General features: G+C 40.9%; 2 protein-coding genes across 3 annotated transcripts; one reads left to right on the top strand and one right to left on the bottom strand.

Moving 5' to 3' along the window:
- The first annotated feature begins 2,467 nt into the window (after positions 1-2,467).
- On the top strand, positions 2,468-8,319 carry akt1s1 (AKT1 substrate 1 (proline-rich)). 2 transcript variants are annotated; one of them, XR_007571560.1, is made up of 7 exons: positions 2,468-2,615; positions 3,126-3,904; positions 3,987-4,257; positions 4,338-4,421; positions 4,513-4,685; positions 5,369-5,616; positions 8,178-8,319. XR_007571560.1 is itself a non-coding variant. In XM_050068778.1 (6 exons), exons 2-6 carry the CDS (start codon positions 3,512-3,514, stop codon positions 5,504-5,506), a joined length of 1,059 nt encoding a protein of 352 aa, XP_049924735.1. In that variant the 5' UTR covers positions 2,468-2,615; positions 3,126-3,511; the 3' UTR covers positions 5,507-7,735. The 2 variants fall into 2 exon arrangements, 1 of the variants encoding a protein (XP_049924735.1); XM_050068778.1 differs by lacking the exon at positions 8,178-8,319 and having other exon boundaries at positions 5,369-7,735.
- Positions 8,190-17,696, bottom strand: zgc:195001 (uncharacterized protein LOC567531 homolog). The gene is made up of 5 exons (XM_050068780.1): positions 17,583-17,696; positions 10,995-11,018; positions 10,746-10,808; positions 9,636-9,775; positions 8,190-8,600 (listed from the first exon to the last, which is right to left on the bottom strand). Exons 1-5 carry the CDS (start codon positions 17,635-17,637, stop codon positions 8,190-8,192), a joined length of 693 nt encoding a protein of 230 aa, XP_049924737.1. The 5' UTR covers positions 17,638-17,696.
- Positions 17,697-17,991: the final 295 nt, after the last annotated feature.

The following is a 17,991-nucleotide window of genomic DNA, read 5'->3' on the forward strand; positions in this document are numbered from 1 at the left end:
AAATAAAATAAAATAGAAAAACAGCACTTAAAAAGTAACAGAAAAACTCAGTTTCAACTGTTTTAAAAGCTAAAAACTGCACTATTTTGTGCAGGATTGTGCAAAATATTGACCAAGGAATGTGCCAAGGTTCACAGTATGAAGACTGAAGAATATGATAACACAGTACAATAATACTGAATATGAATACAATAATGATGAAAACATAAATATTGAAAAACTCTATAGTTGTTTTTTTTTTTTTAACTACAGTTTTTATTTCTACATACTGAGCAAGTCACACAACATGATGTAGAGAAAAGCTCTATTCAAAAGGAGTCAATTTAGGATCCTAGAAGTTCTTCCTGAGCCTCTCAGTGCTGGCCTGGTGTGTCCGGTACCTTCCTTCCAATCTCAGCAGAGATTATCTAGGTGGCTGAGGTACTTAATGATTCTCCTGGCCTTATTCTGACAGTGTCAAGTGTAAGCATCTATAAGGCAGGGTAAAGCAGTGCCTATGGAATTTCCTCAAGCGTCTGAGGTGAAACAGTCTCTGCCTGGCCTTTCTCACCACTGAGTCAGTATGCAGTGTCCAGGCCCTAACATATGGACACCAAGGTACTTGAAGCTGTCTATAGTTCCTTTGGTGCTTCCTCCCAATGTCCATGATCATCTGTTTGGTGACGTTCAAGATCAGGTTGCTCCTCTGACACCAGGTCAGATCCTCCACTTCCTTCAGGCAGGCCTTTTCATTGTTTTCTGTGATCAGGCCGGCCACAGCTATGTCATCAGCAAACTGGATGATGGTGCATGAATCATAAGTGTGCCAACCCTCATCACCTGGGGTCTGCCTGTCAGGAAGTCATGGATCCATAGCACAGTGAGGTGCTGAAGGAAACAGTGGTGTTAAATGCTGAACTGTAGTCAGTGAACAACAGTCTTGCATAGCTCCCTATGTTATCCAGATAAGATGCTGGTGAGGAGGATGTGTGCTATCTTCTGTTGACTGGCTGGGAAAGTAGTCAAACTGAAGAGGGTCCAGCCTCTGGGGTTGCCCTCCTAAAAGTGTAGTCACACTTCCCTCCTATAATTCTGTTTTGTTTCAAGACTGCAAACCTAATGTGCAGACTGCAGTGCATGGGTTAAAGGCATGTATCAAGTAATCCATGGTTTCTGCTGGTGGAATGACTGAACTGTTGTTACAGGGGTTCACACAGTTACATAATATAGATACTGTTGACATAAGTACTGACATAAGCATGAATACCATTGTCATGTGACCTGTGAGCAGCTGGTAGGTGTGTTGAGGCAAAGGGGCTCTCTAGCTCTAAGGTGGGGAGCAGTAGGTGTTGGTGTGTATACGTGCACGAAAAGGCGAGCACGAGCCTGCCCACAGTGCGCGGTCGCGTGTACAACGTGCGTTCGTTTGGTAGTCAGTAAACAGGTGACGTCAGAGTTGGGTCAAGTTAGCCAGAGCTAATGTAAACAAAACCGGATGGGAGAAGACGTCACTGGCCTTCAAATTAAAATAATTTTGCAACATCATTCAGTGATTTTGCTGATTAATAAGGGGCTGTTCTTTATTTATGTGAGGGAGGGGTGGTGCAAAATAAGGGAGGCATATAATTGTAAAAAAATAAAAATAAAAAATGAATAAATAAAATTCAAATTATCCTCAGATTTTCAAATTTCTAGTGCTTCTTGAATGTGAGATAAGTGCTTCAGTCAAGACACTTGATCAACTCCTAGTTTAAAATAGGGACGTGTTATCAAAATCATTTTATTCTACATGTCTCATTCAAAATTTCACCCAAAATAAACCATTTGAACCCATTAGAATCTGTGCTCCTGTATGTATGACAATTGTGAAAAAAAGGGTGAACTTTTAAAATCTGATGTGCCTAAAAAAGAAAGATGTACACATCTCGTGCTCGGTGTGAATCATCTAAAATATAGAGGGCATACAAGTAATGATAATGTTAACACTGTATTTTACTGGTCAAATTTTTCCTTAATTGTTCCAAGTTATTAATTTTTTTTTTCAAATAACAACAAAAATAAATTAAATAAAATTATTTTTTGTTTTATTTGTTTGCTTGTTCTTGTAGAAAAAAAAATCACATTTTCATGTTCAGCTGAACCACTGTGCTTTGTGACCAATAGACTCCATAGATTATGCTACTATTATTAGTAGTAGTAGTAGTAGTAGTAGTATCTTTTTTTGTGTGCCAATTATTACTGAACTAGGCTACATAATTATTTCAAGGAAACATTTTGGAAGTTATTTGGGAATGAATCAGAAATTACAGATAAATTATGTTTCATAGCTCCTTGTTGACAGCAGAACATATTTTTAAATGAATTTCGCGTCATATATAACATATAATCGATTACCACACACCTCTCATTTGGATAAGTCTCACTACTCAGTTTCTAAATAAAACGCATTCACTGACGGGGCTTTTATTTTGAAATTCCCAATCGGAAACGCCGCTCAGTCCTCGCTAGCTTGCTGCTGGTGTCGAGCCTAGCTAGGGGAGAGAAACCGTGGGAGAATGTAGAATACGTCTGACAAAAAAGAAATAAAGTTAAGGATTGATAAACATCTGGCAACGTGGAAGAAAGAAACTGAACAGGTGGGTGAACGTCTTGTCTCATTTCTGCCATTTATACTCGCGCGTCTCGGCTCCTGTTAAAGCCTAAAAAATGGAGGTGAAATGTGGTCCCATCATGAGGAGGTTGCACACAACACTGAATAAACAACGAGATCAACAACAACAGCTGCAACAGCGACAGCAGCCGTGCAGGGAAGGTCCATAGCATGTAGATAAAAACGAGGCACACGATTGCAAAGATGGCAGGAAGGATCGATAGAGAGCAGGGTCATTACAAAGCGACAGCAGCTAACGTTACAGTAGCTACAGTAGCATTAGCATAGACATGGAGGTGGAGAGGGTTGCGACAGTCTGGGGACAGATTAGTCTAAGTAGGTTGTTGTTATATGTTCATCTGCTCATATTTAAATGCACAAATGTTTCTAAACTAACAAGCCTTTTTAGAGAGGAATGAAGAAGCACCATTTATATTGAGGGACATTTTCAAAGTGTTGCAGCTAACCTTGGATTTGTTTTGTGTTTTTGTTCCAGGTATCACCAGCAACTTGGCAACATCTCTTCTCTCCCCTGGCTCTCCAGTGTGTAAGGACACACAATATATCATATCATATCAAATCTTAAAGTCACCCAGTGCCTCTTCGACCTGATAGTACATCATTGCCCCATCTTCACCAGTGCTAAAACTAACACCAGCAGGACAGAAGAAAGTAAGAAACTCAAGTAAAGTGATTTTTGAGTACAGTCAGATACACCGCAGCTACCAAAGTTACCTGTCAATACTTGGTGCCCCTAGAATCCAACCTAACTTAGGCTTCTGACAAGCCTAAACCTCAAAACTCTTCGTCATTCATCAGCATTTCTCAGTTCCCTCATCAAGTCAGTCCATAAGAAAGCTGTAAGCAGCACTTAGCACCATAATGGCCTCCATCACCCAGTCATCCGATCCTGAGATCCCAGATAACCACAAGGAGAGCTGGCTGGCACTACTTTCTGCTGCGGAAACGTACTGCCAAAAGTCTGGCTGCGACCTGGCTATAATTACAGCATGCAAGAAGTTCCGGACATCGGCTGGAGGCGGAGATGGGATGAGGAAACGGGAGAGCAGCAGTGCCTTTCCTAAGGAGTGTGATTTCTCCTACAATGTATGGGGTCAGGGGTTCCTGGCTGAGTCGGCACGCCGCTACATGGACGACATCGGTGTGCTGCACTCCACGACCATGCTAACAACCCAAAAGCACACACGCCAGGCGGGGGGAGAGGGAGGAACCAAGCTAGTGGTTGATCTGACCTCTGACCCCGGACACAGGGGGGTGAGTGACCTGCTTGTGCTGTGTACTGCACACATTCAAAGTGTTCATATCCATAATATGGTGGATTTTGTTGTTATTGCAGAGCTTTACAGGAGATGGCGGCATGGGCGGAGTCAGTCCTAATAGCAGACTGTATTCCCAAAGCTACCCGTCAATCTACAGCTCAGGAGCTGTGACCGGGCAGGGCAATGGGCAGAATGGTAATGGAGAGAGGGAGCTGGAGAAGAGCGTTCTAGAGGCCGAACGGGGGAGACAGAGATCTGGGATTGTGGACTTGGAAGAGGAGTGTGAGGACGAGGAAGAGGAGGAGGAGGACATGGATGAGAGGAGGCCCTATGGAAATGAAAGTGCTGGTGAGGAGCGACGCAGTTAATCGGTGTCTTTTAAATACTCTGATGTGAACCCATTCTGAGGATTTATCATTTTGCTTCAGGTGTCTTCTCCATGGACGAGGACTCGCTGTCTCGGGACTGCGAGCCATTCTTTGAGTCTGACGGCGAGGAGGAGAGCACTGATGGTAAGAGTTTAATTTGCTGAATAAAAGTAGTCCAATATGGTGTCAGATCCACATCACTGCATCATCCACATACATTTTCTACCTGCTCTAGGCTCTCTGAGTGAGGATGCTCCTCCACCGACACGTGGCATGGCCATGGGTCATGCTGCGTACTCTTCTCGTCATGCCCATTCCATGGCTCTGGCCCGCTCGCTGCCTGTAACTGTGCCTGTGTGGGGCTGCAGAGGAAACAGAGCTCAAGGAGACAGCAACAGTGGAGAGCGGGTGAGCACAAATCAGTGTACAAAAGAGCAGAGCTGCTGGTTTGCAAGCAAGGGAGACAAGTTGGTTATCCCACTGTCTTAGGTTTCAGCTCAAGTTTTCAGATAGCATGAATGTGTCTTACTTTAAACTGAGATCGATCACCATAGGAACCTATTCTGCGTGGCTAACCTACTCCAGGGCTGGTTAAATTTAGAAGTTACCAGTCAGATCACTGAAGGAATTTATGATGTATAACCAGTTTCCAACAGCCTGATTTAAAATCAAAAGAAAAAAATAGAGATAATGAATGGCTTGGTAATCAAGCATCTTGTTGTCTTTTGTTTTTTGTTGTCAGTCGACATATTTCACACTGTCTGAAGACCAAAACAAAGGAATGATTCAGTTCTCAGTATTCTGATCTGCCAACTAATGACCACGTCGGCTCCATTAGTTCATGTGACCGTAAAAGTGTGTGTGACAATTCTGCGAGGTCGTGCAAGGCAAATATTTGACAAATAGCATTTTCGAAGAGAATGAAAACAGACAGAGGATATCTTTACTAAATTTATCACTTCCTGTCCACTTGTTTCTTTTTAACACCTCCTATATACAGCTGCTTTGATGTAAACCCTGCCAGCGATTGTGTCCTGTTTGTCCTCCTGTGCCATGTTAACGTACAGTCCCTGTGTGCGTTTGTCTCTCAGGTGGGCTGTGCTGACCTGGAGCACATTGCTGCCAGCATGAAGGCCCTGCTGGCCCCCGGAGCCACCGATGGGACTGAAATGTTTGGAGCCCTGCCTCGGCCCCGTCTCAACACAGGGGACTTCTCCCTCAAGCACTGAGAGGGAGAGATAGAGTGAGGCAATTGGAGAGAAAGAGAAAGAGATAGAGGAAGAGAGTGAGGCTGTGATGATGTGAGGAGACCTGGATTTGCTGGCAGACGTGACATTCAGTATGTGAAAACAGTGTAAAAGCTAGTACCTCCATTTATTTCTCACTAACCAAAATTAACGGCACACGCTTCGAGGAAAAAAGAAATGTTGTTATGAACACTAATAACATTTTCAACACTATACCCCCACCTGGTCACTAAGTGTGTCACCATACCAGCGACTACACATCCTGCGACACTACATTAGGATTGGACCTCAAGACACGCGTGTAGTGCCCCACTGCACTGACCAACAAGGACACTAAAACAGGGTGTATAGTAGTCTAATGGCTAATTGTCAATCGTTACGCACCTTGTGTGCTGATAAAGGTTTTGGGAAGTTTGACCGTTGGTGAAATTACCTGTGAAGTGAGGAGAGTTTTGGGAGCAGCCATCTGTACCTGGTTGATCATTGGCTCCAGGGCTGCACGCTAACGCTTTAGCATGATATATCAGCATTATTATAATGTGTAGTAGTGCTAAAGCTAAATGCTACGTTACCTTAAATGACGTATGGCTAAGTTTGGTCTGTCGTCTGTAACATGACCTAAAATTAGCTTTAAGGGATACTTTAATTTTACTGGAACACTTGACCTGGAAGATGGTTAGCTTAGCTTAGCTTAGCATAAACTTGAAGCAGATGGAAACAGCGAGCATGGCTCTCTCCAATGTTCAAAAATACATCTGTGAACACCTCTAAAGCTCACTAATTAGCATGTTATATTATTTGTGTCTAATCATTACAAGCACAGGAAGGTAAAATTATATACTGTGTTTTTAGCGAGTTATCTCCTGTCACTGTTTATGCATCCACGCAGCGTCTCTGGCTGTATGCTGCATTCAAGTGATGTTAGCAAACTGGGAAGACCAACAAAACTAACTGTAATTCTGATGTTGGATTGACTGCCCCAAAAATACCCCAAATTAGCTACTTTTTTGAAAAAGTTATGTACTTGGAGCTAGTGCTGGGCGATACAGAGAAAATCAAATATGATATTTTTGACCTAATACCTTGGTATCGATATTACGATGGTATTGCTAGGTTGACTATTGGTGCTATCACAGAATATTTACACAATAAAATTTTGAGAAATAATTACCAGTACTGTGGATATAATGACTTAGTGGGTGAAGGCAAATAATAGAACTAATGCAACAGTCTGGTAAGTACAGAAAACTAAATCACTTAAACAAATGCAGCCTTTATCCAAAATCTCAGACGATGTTTAGTCTCATATAGCAATATCGATATATTGCCCAGCCCTACTTTGCACAATTTGACTATCGTAGCTGTGTAGCTTCTGTTAAAATAAATGAATTTGTTGTATGGTCAGTTTTACATTTCAATTTGTGCGCCGGTTAAACAGAAGAAATATAACTTGTTAGTGAGCTTTAAAGGGGCTGGTAGGTGTATATTTGAACTCCAGAGAGAGCCAGGCTATCTGTTCAACTCTGCATCTAGTCCCAATGCTAAGCTAAGCTAACTATCTCCCAGCTCTTACTCATGGCCCTTCCATTGGTCAGCTCTGCTGAAGGTTTAGCATGAAGCACAACAGCCGGTGATCTCCCACAACCACATGGATGTTTTCCCTCTATGCTCCCATTATTTACAGGCCAAGTTGACCAACAGGCCAGTTGTTAAAGTTGTCCACCCCCCACTAAAAAAACAAAAAACACCAACCTATTCCTTTAAGGGGTAGAAACCATAGAAATGGTTGACTTAACATGAAGCTTGTGGCTTTTCAAAATGTGAGCGGAGGATGCCAGCACCTCCTCATAACATGCCTATTTGTACTTTTATTTTTTTGCCAATGAATGACTGACTGATAGAATGATTGTAAATCAGTACTGAGTTATAGGGTTTTTTTTTTTGTTTTGTTTTTTTTTGCTCCAGATATCTTATCGAAATGACCGAATGAATGAGAAAGCGACCGTGTGAGAAAGAGAGAGATAGCGAGAGATGATGATTTGCAAGGAACAAATGTCCATCTCTGACATTTCAAAAACAAATAAATGTTCTGTTCAGTACTTTTGTTTCAAATAAAGGAGCAACACCAAGAGAAAATAAAGACTCATGGTGTATTTGTGAGAGGATGCAATATTATTAAAGGCCGCTAGAGGGCCTCAGCACTCTGCAGACTAGACTGAAATGAGTTAATGTCTGATTTGTGAACCTGATAAGCATTCACACACAAATACTGCAATGTCAGCGTTATTATGACTCAATAGTTGAATTTATTGGCTACATTCAGCACATAAAAAAGATGCAGGCTATTAAATTAAACAAGCACTCTAGTACATGCAAAGTCCTGTGTGTTACAAAAACAATACAAGTACAACCTAAGACAAGACCTTGCCTAAAATTCTACATTAAATACATCAATAGATAAATAATAGTAAATAAAGTTATCAGCCATCTTTGGATGTAATAAGCTTTCTTCATGCAATCAGAGAAAGTAAACACAACGTGCTTTAGTTCTGCTTTACAACTCCAACACTTGTTCCCCAAACATCACCACCTCCCCCTGACACCTTCTAACATTTACACTGCTTCATCACCCCCTCCATCTCTTCATCCTCAGCCCTCCGCTGTGTCACTGATCCTTTTTCCGAAGAAGGCAGAACGAATTTGTGCCAACCCAGAACCCAGGGAAAATCTTCTCCTGGAGCTCTGCTTTGAACTTGTGGATCAGCCGCACCTCCTTCTCGCCCTCACCCTCTACCGTCAGGAACTTGATGACGCCTGCGGGCTGGTCGACGTACACACCTATGGTGGTGGAGGCGGGGAGCGCAATGTCCACGTTCTCGCTGTTGTGCCACACTTGGTAGCAGGAGCCGGACCAGCCGACGCCCCAGGAGCCGTTGTTCTCCCCGAGGCCGCAGGGTCCGCGCCCTTCCTGGACCCTCCGAGGTGCGCTCTCCAAGACCACCCCGATCACCACCCAGCCATCGTAGTCCACCTCCCAGTACCCTCTGAAGCCCATCAGACCCTCCTTACACAGCACCTGCAGAGGGAAGGAGGCACACAGCAGCTGGGAATGAGGCGAGCTGCAGTCCAAAGTTTAACAGAAGAGTTCCTAGTTCATTTAATGATCACTTGATCAATATGAAGTGAATCTGCAGTTATTGTTTCATTGTTTCAGTAAGTTTTAAAACAAAAGACTCTTCCGTCTTCTAAAAAGTAAAGTTTGTGGCCTTTCCTTGTCATATATAGTAAACAGACCGATTAATAATGCAACACCAATGAATAATGGACTATTCTCTACACATTGCAAATAATATCCCATTTTTAAATAGCTGTATATATTTTAGAGTATTTTTTATATATTCTATTCTATCCTTTATGTTTCTTGAATTTTGCATTTAATTTTATTTCCTCTTGATATGTGTATTGTATGCACCAAACAACAAGGTAAATTCCCTGTATGTGAAAACCCATTTGGCAATAAAACTTATTCTGATTTAAAAAACAAATAATAATAATAATACAAAAGAATAAATAAAATAAAATAGAACCCCCAAAAATGTATAAAAAGAGCAGTGATGGAAAATAAAATATTTTCTCCCAAGCACTGTAATTAAGTAGCCTACATGTTTGAAATGTTTTACTTGGGTATTTCCATTTTAGGTTACTTCATACTTCTACTCCAATATTTCTACCTCAGTACAATAATACAGTGTTTCAGGGGGAAATGTTGTACAACACATGTTTAACAGGTAGTTACCACTTGCAATGGAGTATTTTTACATTATTCTAATGGTAGCCACTTTTTTCCATTTTTTCCACCACTAAAGGAGACTGATTCTAACATCTAACGGCCAGCAGTTCCTCATGCTTGGATATTACGTAAACCATAAAATTCTCTGTATAGTTTACAGCAAAAAGAGCAGTCCACTGTGTTCAGCTAAAGTTAAATTTAAATTAAAGGAAGGTATTATTTTAATTTGTGTGGCCTAAAATAAACAAAATGCAATAAAGATAACTTTTTTTCTATGTGTAATAAAACACAACAACACTGTGATTACTCCCTATTGCCTACCTGTGGTGAGTGTTCATATCTCTCAGGCCTGTTGGGATATGGGCAGACGGCATCTGATGTACGGGCCACCTTAGACCCACCCTCTGAAATCCACAACAGTTTCTGTGCAGTTTTATCATCCAGAGAGAGCGGGAGCCAGTCTGAGAGAAGAAATACAAGCAGGGAGTAGGAGACTTCAGGATAAAGAAGCAGCTGAATAGGTTCAAGAGGCAGATACAGATCTGAAGAGTTTAATGCAGAGAGGATGTCTGTTCACAATTTACTCTAAGTCAGAATACATCCAACTGATGCAGGGTAATCAGCCAGTCTGAACTTATCTTCATTATTTTGTTTTTAAGCTTAATTTGACCAAACGGATTGAATAAATTAGTGGTATTAGTGACTTTTGCTTAGTTACAGGATGTGATGTGTCAGACATTGAGACTGAATCTCAACTTAAAATGTCTTATTAGAATGTCTAATTTATTATTCGTGGACACAAATATCTGCACTTACAAATGTGAAATTAAAATTACAGAAAGAAGTCTAAAAAACACTGTACTGGACCCCATCCTCTTACTGTTTTTAGTCCACCTTGTTGTGTTTATTCTAAAATTAAAATTCATTTCCTGGAAGATGTTTTTCCCAAAATACATTTCTGTAGTATGTCCTCTAATTATCATAGACTTGTTTACTGGTTAATGGAATGGCTTAATGAATAGATATATTGAACATTATATATACTGACATTTAATTGGGCTCATTAAATCCGTATTTAAATGACCCAAGTTATTGGTAAGAAGTTTATTAAATGTGTAAATTTAATTAAATTACTCTGTCTAAAAGTGAGTAATGCTTTCCCCATTTGTATTCAGTTGTTTCATTAATCTTATTCTTTTTATTGTGGCCTTAAATCTGAATTTAAATATTTACTTTTTTAAATTGTTTAAATGAATTTCATTATGACTTAATGAGACTGTGATATTTATCTTGACACACTAAAGACTCAACACTGTAGTTTCCATTAGTAGCTTGAATTAATATTTTATGACATTAATTTGTGTCAAAGCTGGATTGTTTTCCTGTACATCAGACATTTATAATGCTCCTAAACGGTTCATAAAGCCTTACGTTTCATGAAGTCAGCCCTGGTGGTGGGTTCAGGGATGTTTGGCTCATATGGTGGCGGCTTCACTGAGGTGACAAACAGGACATACAACAAGAGACGCAGAAGGAAAATGCATTCAGCTTCATCATGACAGGATGACCGCACTTGAACGACTTGAACTTCACCATCTATTTAGTGTAGCGAATAGTTTTGATTATTCTTTGGTGATTTACAAAGACTTCCATACAGCAACGCATCATGCAGCTCTTTACCTTCTGCAGTATTGTTTTTTCCTCCTGCAAAACAGAAATATAGTGTGTTATTTCACTGCAGTTTTTAATGTATCAGAGAAAGAGATTCTACATATACAGCTGTGGAACGTAACCAAGAACATTAACTCAAGTACTGCACATACTGTAGGTTTAATTTTGAGGCATTTGTACTTCCACTTGCAGTTCACATCATTTCACAGGTAAATGTTGAAGGCCTACAGCTTTAGTTACATTACAGATTAAGATTTTACAAACAGAACATATGAGTATATAAGTAGCAGGCCGTACGAATAAACTCACCTGTGTTTTAAGTATCTGAAAATGGCTGCACATTGATAATTACAACATTAAGCAACAGTATCCAAAAATATAATGTATTATTAATAATATAACATGCTGAAAGGAGTGTTTCTGCATAACCAGTATTTTAGTTTGATACTTAAAGTACATTTTGCTGATAATTCACATTATAAATTCAGGACATTTACTTGTAATGAAGTATTTTTTTGACAATTTCTACTCTTACTTAAAGGGACAGTTCACCCCAAAACTCAAAAGACACATTTTTTTCTCTTACTTGTAGTGCTGCTTATCAGTCTAGATTGTTTTGGTGTGGGTTGTTGAGTGTTGGAGATATTGGCTGTAGAGATGTCTGCCTCCTCTTGAATATAATGGAATTAGATGGCATTTGACCTGTGGTGCTCAAAGTGCTAAAAAATTACATTTGAAAAACTCAACAGCAATGTCTCTTTCATGAAATCATGACCCAGTCACTCAAGATAATCCACAGACCTTGTTGTGAGCAGTTTCATGTAGGAACTATTTCTTCTCACTGAACTACACCCACCAACTGTATCACTGCGCAGAAATGTGCATCTACTGCTAGCTCACCTAGCACCACTGAGCAAGCTAATGTTATAGCTCAGCCTCAGAGGACGACATTAATGCTTACACCTCATGAGTCTATCATCCATGAATAGATACACACTTCCTTCTGCACAGTGATACGGTTGGTGGGTGTAGTTTGGTGGAAAGAAAATAGTTCTTAAATGAAACAGCTCACGTCAACGTCTTCTGATTATCCTGAGTAACCGGGTCACAAGCGCCCGAGCGCCACAAGCCGAGTGCCATCTGGTTTCATTATATTTGAGAGAGGGCAGACATTTCTGTGGTCGATATCTCCAACACTCAGCTCACATCAAAACAATCTAGATTTAAAAATAGCCCTATAGGTAAGAGGAAAAATATGTATTTTTGATTTTTGGTTGAACTGTCCCTTTAAGAAAAGAGTGCTTTTTCCACCACTGTAAGTAATGTATAGTATGTGTTTTATGACCTCTCCTCACAGACTCTTCTCACATTATCATGTTTAACAAAAAAAAAACACACTTCAAGGTGGCATGACAAGTAAACTGCAGCCAGCTCCTTTAAAGCTTGTCCTTTCCCCCCATAGCCTCTCCCTTCATCAGGCTGCCATTCATCAACAGTAAATCACCTGCTACTCTCAACATACAGTAGATCACACAGAGGAGTATGCGTGCTATGTCGGCTCAGCACCGATTCATGAAGGTTTAGGTTTCAACATAAGGAATCCGGAGGCTGGAGCACGCATGCATCTGAGGACACACATCACAGCCTCTGACAGCAGGGAGTCTCATTCTAAGAATATTTCTGTGTGATGCTGTTACTTCACACCACTGAGGGGCAAGTTTGCCATGGTGGATAATCTCTGTTCGTCTGTTCCTCCTCCAGTTTCTGAGTCACTGTGTCTTCTGATATTCGGAGAAAACTGATCCAATACTGGCCAGTCAGGTCATCATCTGTCTCCCCACCCCCCACTGCGTAAGTTAGTCGCCTGCGCTCAGGTTACTGTTGCTCACATTTCACACTGACCACTCCTCATCGTTCTTACTAACTTATCAGACTGTTACATCACCGCATTAGCCTTTTTTGTGTGTCCTTGGCTATTGCCAAAATTAGACAGAACGGCCTCAATTTGTCTGATTCCATATAAGGGCGCTTCAAAGTGTGATTGTCATATAGCTCATGGCTGTGTAGTAAATGCATGAGTGGGCCTGAGAACAGGCTTTCTGTACTTAATATAGGACTCATTTACTTCACCACCAGTGTTTATGAATGTTGCCTTTAACGTGAAAAATAGACTTTTCCCCTCTTAGTTTGAGAATATTAGCAGCTTGTTCCTGCTCTCATCAAAAACATGCATCAAATAAAGTGAGAAAAATATTTTTACATACTTTTCCTTTTACTACAGTTGGACATATTTGATTTTTTGGAATTTATATAAAGATTTGTGGGGTTTAAATCTTGCTTGACCTGGTGACATGCAGCAGTGCCACATGGCTTAGGGTTGTTCTTGCAACAATAGCTGTAGTTGCTTATAGTTTGCTCTGTCAGGGAATTGGTAACAGTGTGGGCAGAGTGGAAGCAGATGATCTCAAGACAAAATATCATCAAAAACAGCTTTTCAACCTCTCAGGAAGAGAAGAAATTTGTTTTAAAATATCAGATTTTGAAAAACGATATGGCCTGTGATTACCCCGCACAGCCAGTCACTACATGACATTTTCATTATTGGGAAAAGCCATAATATTGTATGATAATAGTCCAATCAAAGTAGTTACATGCAGCACTGCTCTGACATCCCAATATGTTTTCTTTGAACATCTACATCTACAGCAAGCATTTTCCTAACAAAAGGTGTAGATTCTGGGGGGGACGAAGCGAAAGGCATAAACTAGTGAAAAAAAAATCACCAGAATGCAGGATTTAAGTGTTTGAAGCTCAAAATTTCTGGTGGAAATTTTCACGTGTCCTCCTGTGTCGAAACAAAATCTACACCCTTGTATGTAAAAGTAGCATTTCTCTGTTTCGGCTGATCAAGGTCGATTTCTGGAGCAGATTTGAATTGTACTAACCTATAACAGTGCATCATATTTTATAAGATCATCATATGTTTCATAAGTAAAGTCTGAATTTGTTATGAAAATGGTAAATATACTCTATGTGCTACAATATTTCCCTCTGAAATGAGGTGGAGGAGAAACAGTAAGTATAAAATGAAACTACCCAAGCACAAGTACCTCAACAGTGTACTTAAGTATCTGAGTAGATATACTGAGTTATATTCCACCACTGGAAATATGTAAATGTAAGTTTTAGTGGTTTTATTTTGTGTCATGCTTCAGCTTTTTGCATGACACCTTGACTGTCTTATTTGCTATTGTAGTTTTATTTGTTTTATGGTCATGGTTCTGCATGTCCACCTTGGATTGAGTTTATGTCTTTTGATTTGTTTTTTGAGAACTTGGGCAAGTGTGTTATGTGTAGATTGCTTTATAACAAAATAGAACCAAACCAAACAAAGAAGATCTTTAAAGTTAAGACGTTTACATGTGTAAGGTGTGGCCTTTATGTGGTGTAACTGGATCATCAGCATGAATGTAAATGCACTGAATAACCCCACTGAATGCCTTTTTTTTTAAGCGTCATGGTTGATTTGTGATCATGTGCCTGAAGAGGAGAGTCAGCTCTTTCAGGTGGGATGGTTTATCCTGGGACATGTCTGAGCCTGGGGAAACATAACCTCTCCAGCCTGCGTGACCCTCAGCTGGGGATGCCAGCAGCAGCAGCATAACAACCATTGGAGGACCAATTGGAGTCTGGTATAACATCTGCAGTCATCGAATGTGATTGAGGGGGTGGCATTGCTTTCCCTGAATCGTGTCGGCCTGCGGTTCTTCGAAGCGTGGCTAATGTGTAATGTGTGAGAGGGCCAACTTTAAAAAGAGTTGGCTTTTAAGGCAGAGATCCACGGCTCCTCCTTTCAAGTCTAAATTACTGTGCCGTAATTAAAAATCTAAATATATACGGTATTACTGTTACACAGGGGACCATTATGTCGAAAATCTGATAATTGAGTGGGCATGCAGGAATATTAATTGGACCCTACTGAGGCTTAGGTTGTAATTACAGAGCCGATTTGAGTTTGGATATTGTCCATTTTTCTTTACAGACTTTAGCAGCAAGCCTGCTGAACCACTGTCCGTCTGACAAGCAGATGGACAAAGCATGAGGAGAGAACAGACTTGGCAGGACAGAGAGGGATAGAGTGAAGGTCGTCTTCGAGCAGAAGGATGCTGGTGACAGATCACTTCATTCGTCTTTCTTCCCCTACTTTCCTGATCTCACAGATAAAGGAACACAGCAGGTGAAACAGATGAAAGAAAAGCCTTGTGGAATAGTGTTGCGTTCATCCAGGCATTAAGAGGAATTACTCAAGATAGATTAGAAGACAGACGTATAATGTATCCATCTTCGAATCTATAAGATGTTTCCCTGGGGGAAATGAGGTGAACACCTCGGGTAACCTTGGAGTGAGATGTCAGGCTGGCAGACAGTGAGGTGGGCGATTGGAGATATGCCAGCTCTGCGGCTGCTCCGTTGAGGTTAAACCCCAGCGGCTGCCTGTCCACGCTCAGCAGGATCAACAGGATCAACAGGAAAGCCCCGCAGAGATAAACAGATAGTCAAAAAGATTGATGACTTGACATCACAGCAATAGAGACATGAAGGAGACAGACTGTGATGTGAGAGTGAGGTGTGAGGCATTGAAATATTTAAGGGCAGAGAGACCATAAAAAAGACACCTCATGAATCAAGCAGAGAATATCTTGATGAAGCTGTTGGAATTTGAGTAAGAACTGTCAAATGACTGCGCTGGATTTGTGTTTAACTTCAATAGGATGAGGAGAAGAGATGGATTGTGGTATGGATTGGCACAAGATACAAAACACGAGTGTGGTTGTCCTGAGCACATGTTAAAAGGAGTGAACAGCTCAGCAGGACTCCGCCCGAAGGTCATCGCAGGCTCTGCGAACTGTTTACTTTGGAGGCCGTTTCAGACTTTTTTCCTGCCCCAGATTCCGCTCGCAGTGGGACAGAGCTACATTATCTGTGCAGATCAGGTTCAAAACATCCCACTGAGACAGCAAGATCAGAAGATAGTGAGATGAGGTGGAGGGAGAGAGATGAGCATAGTTGGCGTGGGCCCGAGCTCATCCCTCTGGTTCCTGTCAAGACTCCCTGGCTGGAAGCCCTGCGCACATGTGAGGTGGAAAAGGGAAGGAAATAAAACACATGGAGAGACAGATGGATGACAGACTCTGGGAAAAGGAAGAATTCAAGAGGAAAAGCCTTTTAAAAAGGGCTTGTATGAAAACAAAAGGGACTTATCTATAAAATGTGAATCCTCCTGCGGGCTCCTGCACAGATTAACCACATTAATTTTTCAGTTGGTGTATTTGATGCAACCAACATTAGCTAATCACATTAGCTAATGAGACTATCTTTCAGTTATGGTGACAAAGTAAACTTTTGATGATGCAAATTCCTTGAGGATATGTCAAAGAGCAGAGGACGGGGTGCCGCGTGTTACATAATGGAAGGATCAAACAGCCAGGGCTTTTACATTTTAGGACTTGAATTACTGTGCAGCATTTCACACTTCATTACTGTGACTGCCAGAGGAGGGATTAGAAATATTTGGGCTGGGAGTTGGAAGGGGTAGTAGGATGTCTGAGTTATGTGAGCTATTATGGAATAGGAAACCCTGAGCATGGATTAGAAATAACCAGAAGAGGCACGAGGACAATTGATGTTCATATACCTGTAGTAACAGGGCTGAAACAGGTGTGCCATGTTGCGCGGGGAAGGGAACGAGAAAGACAGATGGAAATGCGAGCTCTGAAATTGCAGATGATGTGTTGGCATGAAGGGGAATTCAGTAATTGATGGCACATGTGTAGAAGAAACAGGAACCTCCCTGGGAGAGGATCGTTCATACAATTTGCTGACATGAGTTACGATCATGACAAAACTGGCAGAATCCAAGGTGAGAAGGGAGGTCTCGGGCGGTGCTGATGTACAAAGGATGGTGAGCATGAGCGCTTAGCCGCATCATAAACAGCAAATGAAACACGTGATAAATTAATTATAAAACACTGTTACAGGCAATAAATAAGAGTTGTATGCCCCAGTGGTGACACACTTTGTATAAATATAAAAAGGCTTAAATAGAGTATGGTGACTATAGATGTGATCTGAAATTTGGACATTTGCAAATTGCGTTGCACAAAAAGAAAAAACAAAAGAACAAAACAAATAATCATGATTTTGAATTTTAAAAAAACCCATCAATGCTTGAATACTTATACTAGAAGAGGAGTTATTATTTGCAAATACATTTCAGTGCAGAGGAGAAGGAGAAAAGGCTCTGAATTGTGAGCTGTGAGTTTAGAGGTCACATGGTGTTGAGCAATTTAAAGCAGAAAATATCACTTATTGCCAAATTTTATATATTAAATCTTGAAATTACAGTTTTTTTTAACTTTATCTGTTATATTTGCCAAGGAATATACCAATTTAGGATTGTAGTGTAGTAGCGAATGCTGGTTGTAATAATAATTTTCAATGACAAATGACAAACAGGTGATGCTGTCGCTCTAATAGCATATGGTGTGTTGTCCGTCACAGGTCCCCGTAGAGACTCAGGTGATGATGGCTCCTTACCTGCTTTCTTGGGCACGGGCATGATTCCTTTGGTGCTCACAGCGCTGGTTGGCATCAAACGGAGAGGTCTTGTGATGAGTGTGCCTGTGCGTCTCTGGAGGGTCTCTCTTATTGACTTCCAAATGAGGTGGGGGTACGGGGGGGGGTGCAGGGGAGGGGATATGCATACGTTTTGGTTGGATGTAACGGTTATCCAAAGGGATGGTCCTGTCACATGAAACTCGGGATCCTTTCTAGGGATCAGATAGATGGAGACAAGCAAATACCCAGTATATCCCAAGTATGCATGCTCATTTGCATACACATGGACTGAGCATGTGCGCATGAGGAACACAAACACATTCATGTGAAATTACATAAAGTAATTTGAGTAATTAAGATGAATGGAAAGATGATTTTGCAGCCCTGT

This window comes from Epinephelus moara, chromosome 18, assembly GCF_006386435.1.
Source record: "Epinephelus moara isolate mb chromosome 18, YSFRI_EMoa_1.0, whole genome shotgun sequence".
In the NCBI taxonomy this organism is placed as follows: domain Eukaryota; kingdom Metazoa; phylum Chordata; class Actinopteri; order Perciformes; family Serranidae; genus Epinephelus; species Epinephelus moara.

Excerpts from the sequence above, each read along its gene's own strand:
- akt1s1 (XM_050068778.1), top strand. The coding sequence starts at position 3,512 with ATGGCCTCCATCACCCAGTCATCCGATCCTGAGATCCCAGATAACCAC. Across the intron at positions 4,258-4,337 it reads CTATGGAAATGAAAGTGCTG|GTGTCTTCTCCATGGACGAG; the intron begins GTGAGGAGCGAC and ends ATTTTGCTTCAG. Across the intron at positions 4,422-4,512 it reads CGAGGAGGAGAGCACTGATG|GCTCTCTGAGTGAGGATGCT; the intron begins GTAAGAGTTTAA and ends TACCTGCTCTAG.
- zgc:195001 (XM_050068780.1), bottom strand. The coding sequence starts at position 17,637 with ATGCCAACCAGCGCTGTGAGCACCAAAGGAATCATGCCCGTGCCCAAG. Across the intron at positions 10,809-10,994 it reads AAAAAACAATACTGCAGAAG|TGAAGCCGCCACCATATGAG; the intron begins GTAAAGAGCTGC and ends TTGTCACCTCAG. Across the intron at positions 9,776-10,745 it reads CAGGGCTGACTTCATGAAAC|ACTGGCTCCCGCTCTCTCTG; the intron begins GTAAGGCTTTAT and ends TTCTTCTCTCAG.